The sequence below is a fragment of the Amblyomma americanum genome, chromosome 7 (genome assembly GCF_052857255.1).
Source record: "Amblyomma americanum isolate KBUSLIRL-KWMA chromosome 7, ASM5285725v1, whole genome shotgun sequence".
In the NCBI taxonomy this organism is placed as follows: Eukaryota; Metazoa; Arthropoda; class Arachnida; order Ixodida; family Ixodidae; genus Amblyomma; species Amblyomma americanum.
The window spans coordinates 181198308-181216874 of record NC_135503.1 but is presented as its reverse complement, the minus strand read 5'-3'; the positions used below and the strand labels follow the sequence as shown (position 1 = coordinate 181216874).

Here is an 18567-nt window from a genome sequence, read left to right as displayed (position 1 = left end):
ATTTGCTGCTGCGCAACGAGGGAAGTGTCGTAGAGGTGTCATCTTTTCAAGCTGTCTTGAAGAAGGGCGGGGCGCGCCGTAGGTATCTGGTTACGCGTGTCTGTAGGCTATCGTCGTGCAGCAAGCAGCGTGATGCGCATCACTTGTTTCATTGCCAGGGAAATCCTGATGGCATGCCCTGCGTGTACAGCACGGTAAGTCTGCACTCGGTAGAACACACAGCTGCTGCCTGTGCTCCCCGACGCACCATAAACATAACTTCTCGCTTTGTCCGCTGCAGTCGCGAAAACAGTTTTTCTGTATGGGTCACGCGGCAGATTCTTCAGAAATAACGTATAAATCACCTCTCTTAAGGCGTTAATACTACTGGTCTTGTTAGCTTTGCACCAGTGAAAATAATCAAAACATGAAAACGGGACTCCCTGTAACTTCATTTTAACCATCATTACTGCTTGATGGGTTTCAAAGTTTAAAGCGCAGGCAGCTGCGATTCCGCGCAGACAACGACAGAGCTGTTAGAATAACAATGAGGAATCATTGTGTGCAGACGAGGACATGCTGAGGGTGCTGGGAAAGTACCGCGAGTACGTGACAGCGGCCACCCGGGCGCCCGTGGGCGCGTCCCGGGTGCTGCTCAACGCCGACGATGGCGCCTGTCGGAGGGCCGAGTGCAACATAGGGAACCTGCTGGCCGACTCGTTTTTCGAGAACTACCTGGACATGGAAACGAGCTCCAAACACGTCTGGTCCGTGGCCAACGGGGTCCTCCTCAACGGCGGGTCCATTCGCACCTCCATCGGACGATCGGGTAAGGATTTTAATCGCCAGATGCAGTGAAACGTTCCAGATGACGGTTCGCCATGTTTCATGTGTTCTCTCTTGGATTACATGGAAACGACATTTAACTAACAGAGCCTATACTGGACAATACGGGCAGCACGTTCGGAAAAGAACAAATCCACGCGCAGTTGGTACGACGGCAGTGAGAATGCGTAAAAATCCCGTTAAAAACTATACGGCGAAGTTATGAAAACCACATGGAAATCATAATGAAAGCATACAAACAAAACAGATCTGTGACGTACGCAAAACGCGGTGGCGCTACTTTCGTCGCTTGGGAGTACGGCCCATGGCAATGAATGTAAACGGTGTATTTCAAAGTGTTTTTTTTTATATCGCTCTGTACCTAACAGTGGCCGCTTGGGCAGCAAAAGCTGAGTAGATCCTAGAACCGTATGTGCAAGAATGACGCGCCATTCCAAGCAGGCTGTGGTTAGAAAATGTTACAATAAAGACTGACAAGGGTAGGTGTATGAAGGGCTTGTTAGGACATGCATATAAAGGAAGTCAACCGTCACTGAAACCGAAGAAATCCTGAGAGAATGTTTATACCATTTTTCTAAATTTTAATGTTAATCAACTGAAAAATATTACTTTAAATATCTCATAGATCCAGGATGAGTAAATTGAAGCAGAAGAAAAAACAACCACATGCCACTGGTATTCAACCCATGACTTTAAATTCGTTGTCAGTTATATATAACGCAACTAGATATTGCTATTATTGTGTTTATGCGTGGCGTTTGGAGTTGGTTTGAATTCCACTGGCGGCTTGTGATTGTTTTCCTCGTACCTTGTATTCAAATATCTTTGAGAAATAAAATATATTACATTTTAATTTTGCCATTGTTCAATATCGCAAGGAAAAAAACGTTAGAAACATTTCCCCGTGGGTTTTTTTTTTGGTTTTGGGGACTCTTGTCTTCCTCATGTGAAAGTAAAAACAGTTTGTTTCCTATTGTTTTCTCCTTCTCTAGACAGACTTGTTTTACAACGCAAAATAGATTGAAGGCATTTCACATAATTCACTGGTTATTTTGCATGCCCTTGTCTTCACTATAAGAGCAATTCAAGTCCTAAATTTCTTACTTGTCTAAGACAGTGCTTATTAATCTCCTAAGATATGCGGCAGCCATCGCTGCACGTTGAAATTGGAAATAGTAGTCTAAGTATGATACATATTTAAAAACTTGCAGTTTAATTGCATGCTCTATTTGGTTGCAAAGAGTTATGTTAGAGCATTTTCAGCATAGACAAATCTTATGTGGATAAATGGTATTACCATCAAAGCAGAAGAAAATGCCGCGCGTAGGCTACATCCGGTGACCAGCGTTGGGAAATGTGCTGAAAGCGCAGCGTTTCTTGCTTGTTTATACATTTCGAGTGTTATGCTCTGTGCCCCTTGAGGCCGGTAACAAGCCGCTGTCAGGTAGTTATGGCTCTGAAATTTGATCACATTGGAACGAGAACGACTTTGTGGAAGGGTGGGGCAATTGGGCGATTCACCAAAGATTTAAGGAGCCATAAAAAAAATCAACTGCTTGAAATCGGGATAAACGCAAAAGTGGGCGAAGAAAACGCAAAGGAAACGCAAAAAAAAATCAAGGCACTAGAACTGCAGGCTTTATTTGCCGAAAAAAATTCAGTTTTCACAATTCAGGAACGAACTCTGGTACGCGTCCTCAGTTACATTTGCCGTAATCAGATTATGCTGTTAGTTTGTTTGCGCGAACCGTTTACTTGACCTGTAGCTCCGTTTTTTAGAGTACTTGCATTCATTCGCTTGTCCCGTGATTTCACGCGTTTCGTGCTTTCTCTCCTGGATTTCGCCAACATCGTAGACCAGATCAACATGGAAGATGTGATGATTGCGCTGCCCTTCGGCAACAAGCTGGCCCTGGTGAACCTGACGGGCGCACAGCTGTACCGTCTCTTCGAGCACGGAGTAGAGAATTACCACCCTTTGGAGCCCAGTGGCAGCTTTCCACAGGTCTCAGGTGTGTCTGCTCAAGCCTGCCGTGAAGTGCAAATTAAGAGCTGATGATGATGATGATCATGATGATAATGATGATGATGATGAGGTATGCAGGTTGTTTAACTTGCACTGGCCTTGCAGTCGTAACAATCCCTCTTGCTTTTTCGCTCCATCAGTATCAGTAAGAAATGCCTTTTATTGTCGTCAAGTTTCTTTATTACCCGCAGTGCCTTTGTAAGGCATTACAGTGGGTGAGGGGAGGGGGCATGATAGAGTCAACTCTTTCCAAACTGCAGATGCAGCTTTCGCATTTTATATAATATAGAGCGAGCGTCGAGTAAGCACACTGCTGGTCAGCACCTTATAACGGCAATAAGCGTGCAAAACGGCGATAATTCGCCCATGCGCACGAAGGGAGACCGCCGTCTGGCACGCTGTTGCGATTACGAGGGCACATGCCCTGCCACAATATCTGTTCGCATGACTAAGATGGGGCACTGAGACGTGTTTTTCCTCTTTTTTTTCCTATTACGGGCGGCCGTGCTGGCGAATCAGAGTTAAGACAAGAAAAAATAAAGAGAAGGCAATACAGCAGCATAAAGAAAATAATGCCTAGAATGCGAACCTGATGATTTGAGCCGACCTCTCTGAACACGGTAAAAGGGGCAACAACCAGTCCTTTAATCAGTCTTTAAGTGTCTGGACGGTATAAAAAACATTGCAGTTTTCACACGTCTCAGTGTCACATCTTAGTCATGCGCATGTGCACGAGAACCAGCGTCGCATCGATAAGCAAAAAAGAGTCATCGAGTGCGCAGGTGAATTGTGGGATCATCATGAAAGGAGGCTGTTCTTTCGTGTACAGGCCTGAGCAGATTTGTCTGGAGCGCTAGAGTGGTGCGTTACGCGACAGATCAATTTAGATCTTAGTGCAACCATTATTTTTTGTGTCGGGCTTTCGTGCCATGTTAGTTAGTAAGGCATTTATTTGGCAGCAGTTGAGCGTATTAAGTTTCTTTGAAAACCTCTACCTTCTTTAATCTTTCCCCTCCTTTGCTCTTCTAATAACCGCACGGCATGATCTAAACAAGACAGTCACGTCTGATTCAGAAAAACAAAATCTGTGCGTGGTTCTTGCTCACTGCGCGACCAGCTCTTTTTTCTTTATCGCATGGAGAATAGTGCCGAAAAGAGAAGTCTAAGGCGATTACTCCACAAAACACCAGGCCACCATACTCCTGCATGGCCCCTCCTTCCAAAACATCAAGTCTGGGAGGCACACACATGCATCCAGATAGGGGAGCCAGCTAGCCGGCTTTAGCAGGGCAGCATATACTCCCTGCACGAAAGCGCATTGTTATCAAACAAAGATTTCGACGGCCCTGGTGATTCGGCGAGGCGGTTTATCATGCGGCTCTTCCAGAGACTAAATATAGTCCCAGCAACATAAATAGATCATATGGCACGACACAGTTTTTCTCCAGAGGCAAAAAACGGATACTGTAGCGTGTGATGTCAATGTCCTTCTTAATTGCTCGTACTAATATATCCCAGAACAACACAGCATCAATTCCCAGAATAAAACAATGGTCAATTGTCTCTGGTGTACTGCACAAGCGGCAGTTCACCGACCATGGCGCAGGCATCTCTTTAGCATGTAGCCATGCCTTCACAGACAGCTTAGTCGTGTGCAATTTAAAGAAGAATGTTCTTGCAGCAGAAGAAATGCACATTCGCTTAACACGTTTTAAAACACTGGCGTCACGGAATTGCAGAAAAGGTTGCCGATACAACGGTACAGAGAACAAACACTCTGTAAGTGTCTGAGTCATCTGCATTCTGGAGAGGCTATTCACGTAGTCTAATGAAAAGCGCACAGTGAGGAAATTAAAGGTGTCAGCAACTTACTTAAGGAATCCCCCAAAAGGCCCCTCACGAATGTGTCCAGTCGGTGCGAATAGGAAAGGAAAAAAATTAGCACTGCGATGCCGAATAAGCACAGCTACTAAAAAACGGTTGTTTGACGATTTGAAAAAAAAAAAAAACGCGAAGCAAGCTGATGCACGAATAAGTGAAAAACGCCGATTACACCAGACTCTAGAGAAAGAAATAGGTTATCGCAACGCATGAGTTCCCATTGGGAACGCCATACGAATGTAGCAAATATTCTGTGCATCACCTGTACTTTCCTTCTCGCACAGTGGAGAACCTGCAACACATAGTCAAGTTTAGTAAATAAAAAATTTTGCAGGCTTGAGCCCGAGCAAACACTGGCAGTTCCCTAACCATCCAAGCCTGGGTTTCTCGCCTCATGGAGACTATCTGTGAATCCCAGTAGGCTCCACTGTTGCGAATATGGTGAAACCCCTGGGTAGTGAAGGGTCCCGCAGTCCGAGCTTATGCCACCATATTGACTTGGCGTTGTACCACAATGGCTCAAACACGGTTAGATTTGTCTAGATTCTAAAGAGCCGCACCTGATATCTCGCAAAACTGTTCAGTCAAATGTAATGCCTCAAGCACACTCTTTTTTTTTCAGAACAAATAGGGCGACATGATCTGCACCGGCTGAAGTCTTAATTTCATTTTGCGCCAGAGAGAAACCACTGGTAGTTCTGCAGTTAATAATAGTGAGACAAAGGGGCTCAAGATAGAGGGCAAACAACAAAGGCAATAATGGACAGCCTTGTCGAATAGATAATTTCAATGGAAGAGGTTTGGTTGGCTCTTGGTTAACAATTAGCCTTGTATAGGACACCTTACAGCACAGTCTTATGCCCTTAAGCAAAACATCGCCAATATCTGCATGTTGTGAGACCACAAACAAGAAATCGAGAGGAACGTTACCAAAGGCCTTGGCAAGGTCAATCTGAATTACTGCTACTTGAACGATCTCATCTGCTACGGTCTCCACTACTGAACGTGCAATATGAATATGGGTTTGGAGGCTCCGGCCTCTGATACCGCAGACCTGATTTGTGCCTATTAAGTGAGCGACAACTTGCTGCAGACGATTGCAAAGAACCTTTGCAAAATGTTTGTAATCTAGATTAGAGAGAGACATTGGACGATATCCCTCAACTGTTTTGAACCGATTCGAATCTGTGCTTTTTTTAATTAATATAGTATGCCCAGAAGAGAAAGTGGGGGGGGGGAACCAACATCGTGAGAAAAATGGAAAACCTCCATGAAGACATGCGCTACGCAAGTGGAAAATGTTTTATGGAATTGGCTAGTAAAGCCATCTGGCCCAAGAGATTTCTGAGCCGTCAGGTCAGAAAGGGCAGATTTATTTTCGTCCAAAGTGATAGGCCCCTCCGCTACAGCACGCTGCTCATCGTGAAGTCGGGGCAAGGCTTCGAGTAAGCGCGTGTAATCTGATCTCGCACTTGTGCCCGCACAACACCCAATCAGCTTCCGATAATAGTCAAAGAAAGCCTCAGTAATACCAGGATCATCTCTGTATGTGCAACCACCATACTGAATTTCTAATATTTCTTTAGCTAGACCTGTCTGCCTTTCATCACTCAGGGCCCAACGAGATGGTTGTTCATCCAGAAACCTACGGGTCCTAGATCTTATCGAGGCCCCTTTGTATCTTTCGGTTTCAAACTGCTGAAGCTCTGCTTTCATGGCAGTAACATCATCTACATAGGCGCCTGGGCTAATCCGCTCTAATTCATATAGATCAACCAAAGTACGGCCGAGATCTCGAAGGTGATGTCTCCAGAAAACCGCGATTCGTTCTGAGGCTTCAACGGCAATGTTGTTGTTGTTTTTTTATGTCAAATTTTTACAAAACTTAGAGCTCGCCGCGTAACCGCGTGTCCTTCAAGAAAATAGATACAGTACGTTTGAAGATTTCGTCTGAGAGCAGGCAGCTGTTCAGCTTCCACAGCTCCCATGGAAAATGGAGTATGCGCCGACTGTACCTCCCTATCTGAAGAATAAATTTTTCCCAACAGAAAAAAGACGAGGGACAAGAGAAAAACCTACACAGGACTAGGCTGGACTAACAACTCAATCTTTATTGTGCGCATTCCTTAGAGTAACCGTCACGCATACGTTAAGCCAAAACAGACAACCTACGTTTAATCGCTTAAGAAGTCAATCTGTTTCGTTGTCAGCCCAATGAACGGAGTACTGACGCAGGCTTCACCATATTTATCTATTTGATAGGCCTGAAGAATGTAACGTGCCTTTCTTGTTTTTGCGTGGCCCAAAATGGTTGCATGGTTGAAACGAAGGAAACACTTCCCGGGGCATCTACTACAATGCACGGGAAGATTGCCATCCTCGCCACTACCAATTTTTGTTCGAGTCTTTCATTAATACAATCACAAGTCTGACCAATATAACACTTACCACACGTCAGCGGGATATTACATACGACTTCTGTTTTGCACCTGGCAAACATTGTTCTATGCTTGATGTTGCAGTGTTTCTTCTTATCGTCGGGCATTATTCGTGCGCAGAGTCCTGGAACCTTAATAGGGGCAGAAAAACGTTAACGACTTGGCGCTCAGCGAGTTTTGCATTGTGCGCCACTTTGTGCAGGCACGGCACCACTTGAACTCACTTCTTTTCTTCCGCAGTAGCCTTCTTTTCTTTCTTAGCCCTGAAATTCAATTCCTTGAACACAGACTCGGCCACTCTTCTCACCATTTCTGTTGGGACGGAAGCCCGCACCAGAAAGCCGATAGGCCTGCGTCATGACACTAGCTGAGACAGTGTGGCAGCAACTTCTTTTTACAGCGTGTGAAAAACAGGCCTTAGCAATACTTCGCTTGTCTAATTTATAGTGGTTAGAGTCGTACGGAAAGAGTCCTTTTTGAGTTCTAGGTGAGTACATCCAGCACACATGGCTTTCTCCTGAGAAGATTAGTAGCAAGTCTCAAAAATGAATGGAGTTGTGTGCGGCTAGTTCGTGATTGAATTTTAAAGGGGGTGAACACTGCCTAAAAGCACTCATGATGTGTTCTACTACCAGTCTGTAGGAGGCGTTAGGTCCACAGTTTAAAAGCACTAGAAAATCCTCTGCATGTCTTACAATTCGAACAACACGCGCGTCGTCAAAAATTCTTGAAAGCGAGCGGTCAAACGTAGCGAGGAAAATGTTACAAAGCACTGGAGCTACAGTATCTCCTATACAAATCTCAATCTTTTGGATATAAAAAAGTTATTAAGCTTCACAAGAGTTGAGGGCAGGTAAAACTCAAGGATATCCATAAAATTCTTACTTTGAATCCCGCAACGACTATGAAAGGCCAAAAGTGTGGAAAGTGTTATATAGGACAGACTGGTGATTCTATTAAAGAAAGTCTTCTCAAGCACCGAACAAAAACTGGTAGTGGTGAAGATGGCAATCTTGCCATGCATTGCAGTAGATCCCCCAGGAAGTGTTCCCCTTGTTTCAATTATGTAACCATTTTAAGCCACGGAAAAACAAGAAATGCACTTGAAATTCTTGAGGCCTATCTAATAGACAAACATGGTGAAGCATGCGTCAGTTCCCCGTCGATGGGGCTGACGATGAAAGGGATTGATTTCTTAAACGATTAAATCTAGGTTATCTGTTTTGGCTAGGCGCATGCGTGACGGTCACTCTAAGGAATATGCGCATTAAAGATTCACTTCTTAGTCCACCTTGTCCTGCGTAGGTTCTCCTCTTGTCTCTCGTGTTTTTTGGCTGTTACAATTTATTCTATGACATGTCATACCAACTGGACCACCATTCAGCCTTGCTTCTCTATCTGAAGAGACACTATACAGTTATCACTGAAGATTATGGGCCGCACCCAGTAAACAAAAAATGTTGGATAACACGTCTGCTGATACGTAAATCAAGGAATTCAAAGACGTTTCGGAACCTCGTACGGGTTCCTTGATCAGTGAGCGGTACAAGAAATTGTCGCGACTTATATATGTAACACGTGGCGCACGGAGCGTGCGTAGATGGGTGGCATGGTTCCTTGCACCCGGTTCATGGCAGCTGGTGTCGATTGTATGATTAGAGATTCCATCAGCCGCCGAGATGACACGTTCCTTTCCTTCGCGATGACAGTGGCGTGGTCCCAATGAATCGTATGATTATGCTCTTGCACATGCTCGGCAATGCCGCTCGACGTGTGATTATTATTTCTGACGTCACGTTTGTGCTCGATAAGCCTTCTGGAGAACTTTCCTGTTTCGCCAACGTAAACCTGGGGGCACTCAGCACATGGGATCTGGTAGATGACACCTGGAAATGCTTCAATCGGCAGTTTATCTTTCACGTTCACGAGCTGGTTACGGAGCTTGCTGGTCGGGATGTGGGCAATGCGCATGTCATATTTTGAAAACACGCGGGATAGTGCTTCGCTGATTCCCTGCACGTAAGGAATGGCAGCACGCGCCTGGAGTGTCTTGTTGCTTTGTGTTTCCGGCTGTAAGATCCGCTTCTGAATATTGTGGACAAAGCGACTAGGGTAACCGTTATCAGTCAGTTCTCGGTGAATCGTCCTCAGCTCGTTTTGCAATGAATTTTCATCTGAACATATGCGTATGACACGTGTTATTAAAGACGATACCACCGACGTCTTGTAGCCAGCCGTATGACACGACATAAAATTGAGGTAGCGACATGTATGCGTAGACTTCCTATAGACCGAGAAGGTGAGGGCGCCCTCATCCCTTCTAACCAGTACATCCAGGAATGGCAAAGAGCCGTCTTTCTCAAGTTCAAGGGTGAACGGTATATGCACATTCTGGGCATTTAGGCTGTCCAGGAAGCGTGTGACGTCTTTTTTCTTCAAAATGCAGAAGCAGTCGTCTACGTAGCGGTAGAATACTTTAGGTGCAGGAATTAAGGTGGCTAGCACTTTTTCTTCCAGGGCTTCCATTACTAAATTGGCCGTTGTAACTGATATTGACGCCCCCATTGCCGTGCCTTGTGTCTGCTGATAGAAACTGCTGCCGTAGGAAAAATAAGTGTTGCCAAGGCAAAATCTCAGCAGCTCGCAAAGTTCCGGAACGTCGAAGGGTGTGCGGCCAGGGAGGCCAGTGTCAGCTTCCAGGGTTTTTCACATGTAGCTACTGCTAAATCCACTGGTATGCTAGTAAAAAGCGATGTCACGTCAAACGAAACCATAATGTCGTCTTCACTCAGCGAGATACCATGTAACTTAGATGCAAACGTAGACGAATTTCCGACATGCGTTGATGTCTTACCGGCTAGGGGACTCAACACCTGGTGAAGATAGCCTGATAGTCTATAAAGTGGCGATCTGGTGAAGTCGACAATAGGTCGAAGCGGTACCCCAGGCTTGTGGACTTTAGGCAGGCCGCAAATTGCAGGAGCTGAACCGTTTGTGCACAGCAGCCGGTAATAAAGGCTCTTCTGGTGCGGAGGAACCAAAGTGAACAGTCTGGCCAGCAGTTGTTGCAGCTTGGTCTGTAGTCTCCTTGTTGGGTCACGGGCTAGAGGAGTGTCAGCGAAGCACTATCCCGCGTGTTTTCAAAATATGACATGCGCATTGCCCACATCCCGATCAGCAAGCTCCGTAACCAGCTCGTGAACGTGAAAGGTAAACTGCCGATTGAAGCATTTACAGGTGTCATCTACCAGATGCCATGTGCTGATTGCCCCCAGGTTTACGTTGGCGAAACAGGAAAGTTCGCCAGAAGGCTTAACGACCACAAACGTGACGTCAGAAATAATAATCACACGACGAACGCCATTGCCGAGCATGTGCAAGAGCATACTCATAGATTGACTGGGACCACGCCACTGTCATCGCGAAGGAAAGGAACGTGTCATCTCGGCGACTGATGTTATCTCTAATCATACAATCGACACCAGCTACCATGAACCTTGTGCAAGGAACCATGCCCCCCATCTACGCACGCTCCTTGCGCCACGTGTTACATATATAAGCAGCGACAATTTCTTGTACCGCTCAGTGATCAAGGAACCAGAACGAGGTTCCGAAACGTCTTTGAATTTCATGACATGGTTAGTGACCGCATTCCTTTTTCTTTAATACAATGCCTGACCAGACAAACTTTCGTCGAACCATTGATTATGTTAACTACCGGAGCACATATGGACAAGACGTCGTTACGAAGATACGCCGGTTCGTCTGGGTGAGTTCAAAGGTAGCTGCATTCAAGACGCACTTGGACTTCACCCTCACGTGCAAACGGGAGGACTTAACGCCGAAGAGTGTGCGGCTAGGAAGACCGGTCGCCACGTCTTGGGGCCACCAGATTATTCGACAGGCCGTGCGGAAGCTACTGCAGGCGCGTGTTCTCGAGTGCCGTCAGAAGCTACGGACTTTGGAAGCACAGACGTTCTTTGGTCGTCGGCATCTGGAGCATCTGATGCCGGAGGACTTTCCAGAAGTGCAGTTGCACGCGAACTTTACCGCTGCTATGAAGGAACGTCGCCATAGAACGTCACAAGAGAGGAAACTGCAGGCACTCCGACCAGAAGTGTCCCAAGGCGCACAAGACGTCATCAAACTTTCCTCCTATACGCCGACAGAGAAGGAGGCTGTGGTGCTATCCCCTGGTTTGAATTTCAACACAAAAGCATCACCGAGGCCAAGCGAAGTTGTGTGTGCGGTCGAAAGAGCGGTTAGTCAACTTCCCCCTGCCGTTCGAGAAGAGGCACGCGCCCGTGCCATTGGTGTGCTCTCCGGTTTGCGGAAACACAGTGCAATAACGCGGTCGTGGGTAGCAGAAAAGCAAGCCATTCGGAGCCTGCGGAATAAAAGTAGCATCGCCATCCTTCCTTCCGACAAAGGCAACACCACAGTCTTGCTTGACAGGAGCGACTACAACAAGAAATTCATTTTGAAACAGCGCAACAAAGACGGGACGTGGAAACTGAGGTGTAAAGACAAACATGCGCTGACTAACAACTGGGTTTATTGAAAAAAACACACAAAATATATACAGAGTTAGGAAAGATTAATCGCCACCATAGTCAACTCATGCCACATGTGACGCCAGATATCCAATCTCCCCTTCGGAAAGGGCGACCGATGGGCAACTAATGCACGTTGCGCCTTTCTCACGTATAAGAAAAGCTTCAAAAACTTCTCGCGTCATCTTATCACAATGGCGAAACACGATATTGGTGTTCTTATAGTCGGGGGTACATTTGCATTTCTTGCAACGGAATGCACCTTTAGTGAGAGGGTCTCCTTCTGTTTTTCTTTTTTCGTACTCTTTTTCGTGTTTGCATTTGCACCTTCTGCAGTGGACCGCCACGTGTGACAGGGGGTCTTTTTTTCTGGTGTTCTCATGTTCCATGAGTCGCTTGTTGATGCATCTTCCTGTTTGGCCAATATATGTGGCGCCACACGAGAAGGGAATTTGGTATACTACCCCTACCTCGCAAGAAATTAGGCAGAATGTGTAGACAGGTAAGGCAGAGGCAGGAGGGAAACAAAAGGGCTTGTCAGGTGCGCCATGTTTCCCCTTATGTACCTTGCGAGGTAGGGGTAGTATACCAAATTCCCTTCTCGTGTGGCGCCACATATATTGGCCAAACAGGAAGATGCATCAACAAGCGACTCATGGAACATGAGAACACCAGAAAAAAAGACCCCCTGTCACACGTGGCGGTCCACTGCAGAAGGTGCAAATGCAAACACGAAAAAGAGTACGAAAAAAGAAAAACAGAAGGAGACTCTCTCACTAAAGGTGCATTCCGTTGCAAGAAATGCAAATGTACCCCCGACTATAAGAACACCAATATCGTGTTTCGCCATTGTGATAAGATGACGCGAGAAGTTTTTGAAGCTTTTCTTATACGTGAGAAAGGCGCAACGTGCATTAGTTGCCCATCGGTCGCCCTTTCCGAAGGGGAGATTGGATATCTGGCGTCACATGTGGCATGAGTTGACTATGGTGGCGATTAATCTTTCCTAACTCTGTATATATTTTGTGTGTTTTTTTCAATAAACCCAGTTGTTAGTCAGCGCATGTTTGTCTTTACACCTCAGTTTCCACGTCCCGTCTTTGTTGCGCTGTTTCAAAATGGATACGTACCAACTTGCCCAAATTTCTGCTTTACTCAATGTTATTTCTAGTTCAATGGGCTCTAACATGTGCACAAATTTTGATCTTTCTAATCCCGCCATTATAGTGTCTCTCATGGCCATTTGTGTGTGCAAGGCCAGAGTGCTTTCCTGGCATGTCAAACATGCCTCTTGCCCTGCAGAAGTGCAAGCGGCGAGCGGTTTCTTCGAGCCTTCAAGCGGCCACAAAAGAGGGTTGTGCAAGATATACAAATCGGAGTTGTGGCGGCAAGCACGCATCTTCAAGGACCAGCTGCGTGTGGCCTGCAAGTGTCAGCGGGATTATCGGGAGTGGTGCACTACGTCGGAGTCAGTCACGGAATTCCTCTGGAATGCAGTTCGGCCAACTCTGCCTAAATGGGAGCGATCCAGCACGGAGCAAGGACGGTTCATTGACCTCAGCACCAAGGTTATACCTGAGAGACACAAAGAAGTGTTGCGGATGGGGCCAAAATTCGCCTTTGAACCTCGCCTGAATCCTGCAGAGAAGGTAGCTTGTTTAAGGAACATCATTCGTTTGGCTCCTGAGGACATGCGCCCGAGGTGCACTGAGGAATGTGTTACCGTGCTGAGCAGAACCCATGGTATGCAACGAAAGAGCGGGAACATGAAGAACACGGTTGATTTCCTGGCTGAAAGTGGGCTCGCGTTGATGACGGCTGATAAGGAGGGCTGCTTTGTGGTCCTTCCGGTAGGCACCTATGCGGATAAAGCTTCAGAAGCCCTGGGGAGAAACTTCAAGGAAGTTGACTTCAGTGGTTCTAAGGTGAAATGGCGGGCGGTCGAACTTTTGAGACACCACAATTTGAGCAAGCTGGCGGACGCAGCGAATAAGTCGGCAGGACTGAAGCTCGAAGTTTTTTTTCACCATTAAGACACACAAGCCGGACCAACCTTTCCGTTCCATTGTCTCCGAACGAGGGACCTGGCAGCATGTAGTTTCAGGTTATCTTCAAAGGCAACTGGAGGCGCTGGCCCTGCCAGACCCATTCGTGATTCCGAATTCGGATGCGCTGGTGGAGCACCTTAAGCTGGATAACCCTGGGATCTGCAAGTTTTTCAGCGTTGACGTAGTGGACCTTTACTATTCATTGCCACACGGAGAGCTCATGAGGGCCGTTAAAATGTGCATCACACAGGACAATGACGAAAGTGCATTCATTGAAAAAAGTGGTGTGTCTGTTGATAGTTTTTTAGAAATTTTGTCCTACCTGTCGGCAACAGTTGTTGAGTGGGAGGGCAAGTCATTTGTGCAAGCATCCGGTGTATGCATTGGTTCCAGGGTTGCACCTGTATTGGCTAACATTTTTTTGAGTTTTGTGGACAGGGCGATTGAGCAAGCTTCGAAGGAGTTAGGGGTGCGTATTTTTCGTTATGTCGACGACTATTTGGTGTTTACCCCGCCAGACAGCCTGCCTAGAATGTTAGTCGATGTTCTTAAGGTGTTTAATGAGTACGGGCGTGGGCTAAAGTTTACAACAGAGGTACCCACGAACAAGGAACTGCAGTTTCTAGATTTGGTTTTGTTTTCCCGAGACAAGCACGTGTGCTGGTGTTATCGGCCAAGATCGGCTAAGCCCTTGTTAAACTTCAGGTCAGGTCATTCCAAGCTTATAAAAGAAGGCATTATCTTGTCGTGCCTCCAATCTTCACTCAAGAAGTCCTGCCATGAAATGATTGGGGAGAGCATTGCAGCCCAATCAAACAGACTATGCGCGAATGGCTATCCGGCTCACCTCATTTCCAGGGCAGCGGAAAAATTGCTTAGGCACGTGAAGTATGGGGCTCGGCCGAGTGCAAGAAATGAAAATAAAAATAAAAGGCCGGCAGTGGTTCCATATGCGCACAGCATGTCCCATGGGCTCAAAAAAGTGGCAGGCAGATATGGCGTTGACGTCGTATTTTCTGCCCCGAAGAAATTAGGCAGAATGTGTAGACAGGTAAGGCAGAGGCAGGAGGGAAACAAAAGGGCTTGTCAGGTGCGCCATGTTTCCCCTTATGTACCTTGCGAGGTAGGGGTAGTATACCAAATTCCCTTCTCGTGTGGCGCCACATATATTGGCCAAACAGGAAGATGCATCAACAAGCGACTCATGGAACATGAGAACACCAGAAAAAAAGACCCCCTGTCACACGTGGCGGTCCACTGCAGAAGGTGCAAATGCAAACACGAAAAAGAGTACGAAAAAAGAAAAACAGAAGGAGACCCTCTCACTAAAGGTGCATTCCGTTGCAAGAAATGCAAATGTACCCCCGACTATAAGAACACCAATATCGTGTTTCGCCATTGTGATAAGATGACGCGAGAAGTTTTTGAAGCTTTTCTTATACGTGAGAAAGGCGCAACGTGCATTAGTTGCCCATCGGTCGCCCTTTCCGAAGGGGAGATTGGATATCTGGCGTCACATGTGGCATGAGTTGACTATGGTGGCGATTAATCTTTCCTAACTCTGTATATATTTTGTGTGTTTTTTTCAATAAACCCAGTTGTTAGTCAGCGCATGTTTGTCTTTACACCTCAGTTTCCACGTCCCGTCTTTGTTGCGCTGTTTCAAAATGGATACGTACCAACTTGCCCAAATTTCTGCTTTACACAACAAGAAATTGTTGGCCTTTCTCGGAGACCATCGGACATGCACTCCTCTAGCCCGTGACACAACAAGCAGACTACAGACCGAGCTGCAACAACTCCTGGCCAGACTGTTCAGTTTGGTTCCTCCGCACCAGAAGAGCCTTTATTACCGGCTGCTGTGCACAAACGGTTCAGCTCCTGCAATTTACGGCCTGCGTAAAGTCCACAAGCCTGGGGTACCGCTTCGACCTATTGTCGACTTCACCAGATCGCCACTTTATAGACTATCAGGCTATCTTCACCAGGTGTTGAGTCCTCTAGCCGGTAAGACATCAACGCATGTCGGAAATTCGTCCACGTTTGCATCTATGTTACATGGCATCTCGCTGAGTGAAGACGACATTATGGTTTCGTTTGACGTGACATCGCTTTTTACTTGCATACCAGTGGATTTAGCAGTAGCTACATGTGAAAAGCCCTGGAAGCTGACACTGGTCTCCCTGGCCGCACACCCTTCGGCGTTCCAAACTTTGCGAGCTGCTGCGATTTTTGCCTTGGCAACACTTATTTTTCCTACGGCGGCAGTTTCTATCAGCAGGCACGGCAATGGGGGCGTCAATATCAGTTACAACGGCCAAATTAGTAATGGAAGCCCTGGAAGAAAAAGTGCTAGCCACCTTCATTCCTGCACCCAAAGTATTCTACCGCTACGTAGACGACTGCTTCAGCATTTTGAAGAAACAAGACGTCACCCGCTTCCTGCACAGCCTAAATGCCCAGAATGTGCATATACAGTTCACCCTTGAACTTGAGAAAGACGGCTCTTTGCCATTCCTGGATGTACTGCTTCGCAGGGATGAGGGCGCCCTCACCTTCTCGGTCTATAGGAAGTCTAGGCATACAGGTCGCTACCTCAATTTTGTCGTGTCATCCGGCTGGCCACAAGACGTCGGTGGTATCGCCTTTAATAATACGTGCCGTACGCATATGCTCAGATGAAAATTCATTGCAAAACGAGCTGAGGACGATTCACCGAGAACTGACAAATAACGGTTACCCTAGTCGCTTTGTCCACAATATTCAGAAGCGGATCTTACAGCCGGAAACACAAAGCAACAAGACACTCCAGGCGCGTGCTGCCATTCCTTACGGGCAGAGAATCAGCGAAGCACTATCCCGCGTGTTTTCAAAATATGACATTCGCATTGCCTACATCCCGACCAGCAAGCTCCGTAATCAGCTCGTGAACGTGAAAGATAAACTGCCGATTGAAGCATTTCCAGGTGTCATCTACCAGATCCCGTGTGCTGATTGCCCCCAGGTTTACGTTGGCGAAACAGGAAAGTTCTCCAGAAGGCTTAATGTGCACAAACGTGACGTCAGAAATAATAATCACACGACGAACGCCATTGCCGAGCATGTGCAAGAGCATACTCATACGATTGACTGGGACCACGCCACTGTCATTGCGAAGGAAAGGAACATGTCATCTCGGCGGCTGATGGAATCTCTAATCATACAATCGACACCAGCTACCATGAACCGGGTGCAAGGAACCATGCCACCCATCTACGCACGCTCCTTGCGCCACGTGTTACATATATAAGTAGCGACAATTTCTTGTACCGCTCAGTGATCAAGGAACCCGTACGAGGTTCCGAAACGTCTTTGAATTTCATGATATGGTCAGTGACCGCATTCCTTTTTCTTTAATACAATGCCTGACCAGACGAACTTTCGTCGAACCATTGATTATGAAACGTAAATCGTGTTAAGCCGAGTACTAGAGGAGCACTGAAAATGAGTGAAGTGAATACTATGTGCCGTATCTTGCCCAACATGCACCAGGTTGTATTCTCATGCCAAATTAGTAAGTAATGCAGCACTAGTGTCATAACACTCACTTAAGAATGCTCGGTCTTCACCTCTGCAAACAGAATTGAAATCACCCAACAGCATACTTTTACGATGGGTGTACATATGGTCGACTAGTGACAGGAAAAATAGCCCTCTACCACACTACTTTACAGGGGAACAAACACAAACAATTTGCCACTGCAAACCAGAAATTGCGAGCTCACAGCAGATAATCGTCCGTCGTCATCTGTGCTAAACGACACGGCAGTAATACCCAGTGTGTTGTCCAGGATTAGGCATGTACCCACCTGATAAGCCTCTCGAGTGACTAACTACAACATTGAACTCTTACAAAAAAGACTCGACAGCAGCTTCAGTCTCCTCATCAGAAGACAGCTTGGTTTCCTGGATGGCTGCCACACTCACACCCCATTTGTTTAAAAGATGTCGTAACCGATATTGCCTTCGACGGTTACGCAAACCCGTAATGCTACTAATGCTAGGGGTAGCGACCTGAAATGCTGCGACGCCCGCCATGTTTGGGGCTTGTCTTTTTGAAGACGATCCCCTGTACTGGGGCCACCGGCCTGCAAATCGGCGGCTTGTACGGCAGACATCGCCCTTCGTTTTGAGGTGACCCTTCCCAATGCCACCACAACAGGTGCCTTCTGCTCATCGCCATCAACACACACCTCATCATCTGCAGGACGCTTCAAAGGTGCGCTGTTGTCCATCGCCACTTCTGAGACAGCCAAGGCTTCGGCACATGAAGCCGAGTGGACCACGTCGCTCGCAACCACGCTGACAGCCGACGGGGCACCGAACACTCTAGAAGCACACTTCAGGCGACACACTACTGCACGCCGGCGACGACGTAGGCGCACCGCCGGCGCAGAAGGCTTGTCGCACATTCACTGGCTGAAGCGCCTCCAGTGACTCTACAGCAAGGGTGTTCTGCTCTCGTGATCGCTGGGTGGGTGACAGGTGCCCTCTGAGCAGCAAGCACAGGGGTCAAAGTAGCATACCCGGGCAGACTCGGGTCCGGTGGCTTTCGGTCTGGAGACGGGGATTCCTGTTTGTCAGTACTTGCAGGCGGACCCTTGCCGCCATTCGGTGCAGAAGCCTTTGGTCCATCTTCGGTTGGGAGCTCATAAATTAGTCCAGCCGACGCTTTCACAACATCCGACACAACCATAATGGGTACTGACGCCACTTCATCCTCATGTGTCCAGTTGCCCTGGCGTAACCTGTCAACA

General features: G+C 47.0%; 1 protein-coding gene across 2 annotated transcripts in view; it reads left to right on the top strand.

The window, feature by feature from the left end:
* Positions 1-18567, top strand: part of LOC144096778 (protein 5NUC-like) — a 414953-nt gene that overhangs the window by 376323 nt on the left and 20063 nt on the right. For both annotated transcript variants that reach the window (XM_077629663.1, XM_077629662.1), the window contains 2 exons: positions 548-808; positions 2682-2837. In XM_077629663.1, coding sequence (XP_077485789.1) covers positions 548-808; positions 2682-2837 — 417 coding nt within the window. The remainder of the gene's footprint in view (positions 1-547; positions 809-2681; positions 2838-18567) is intronic.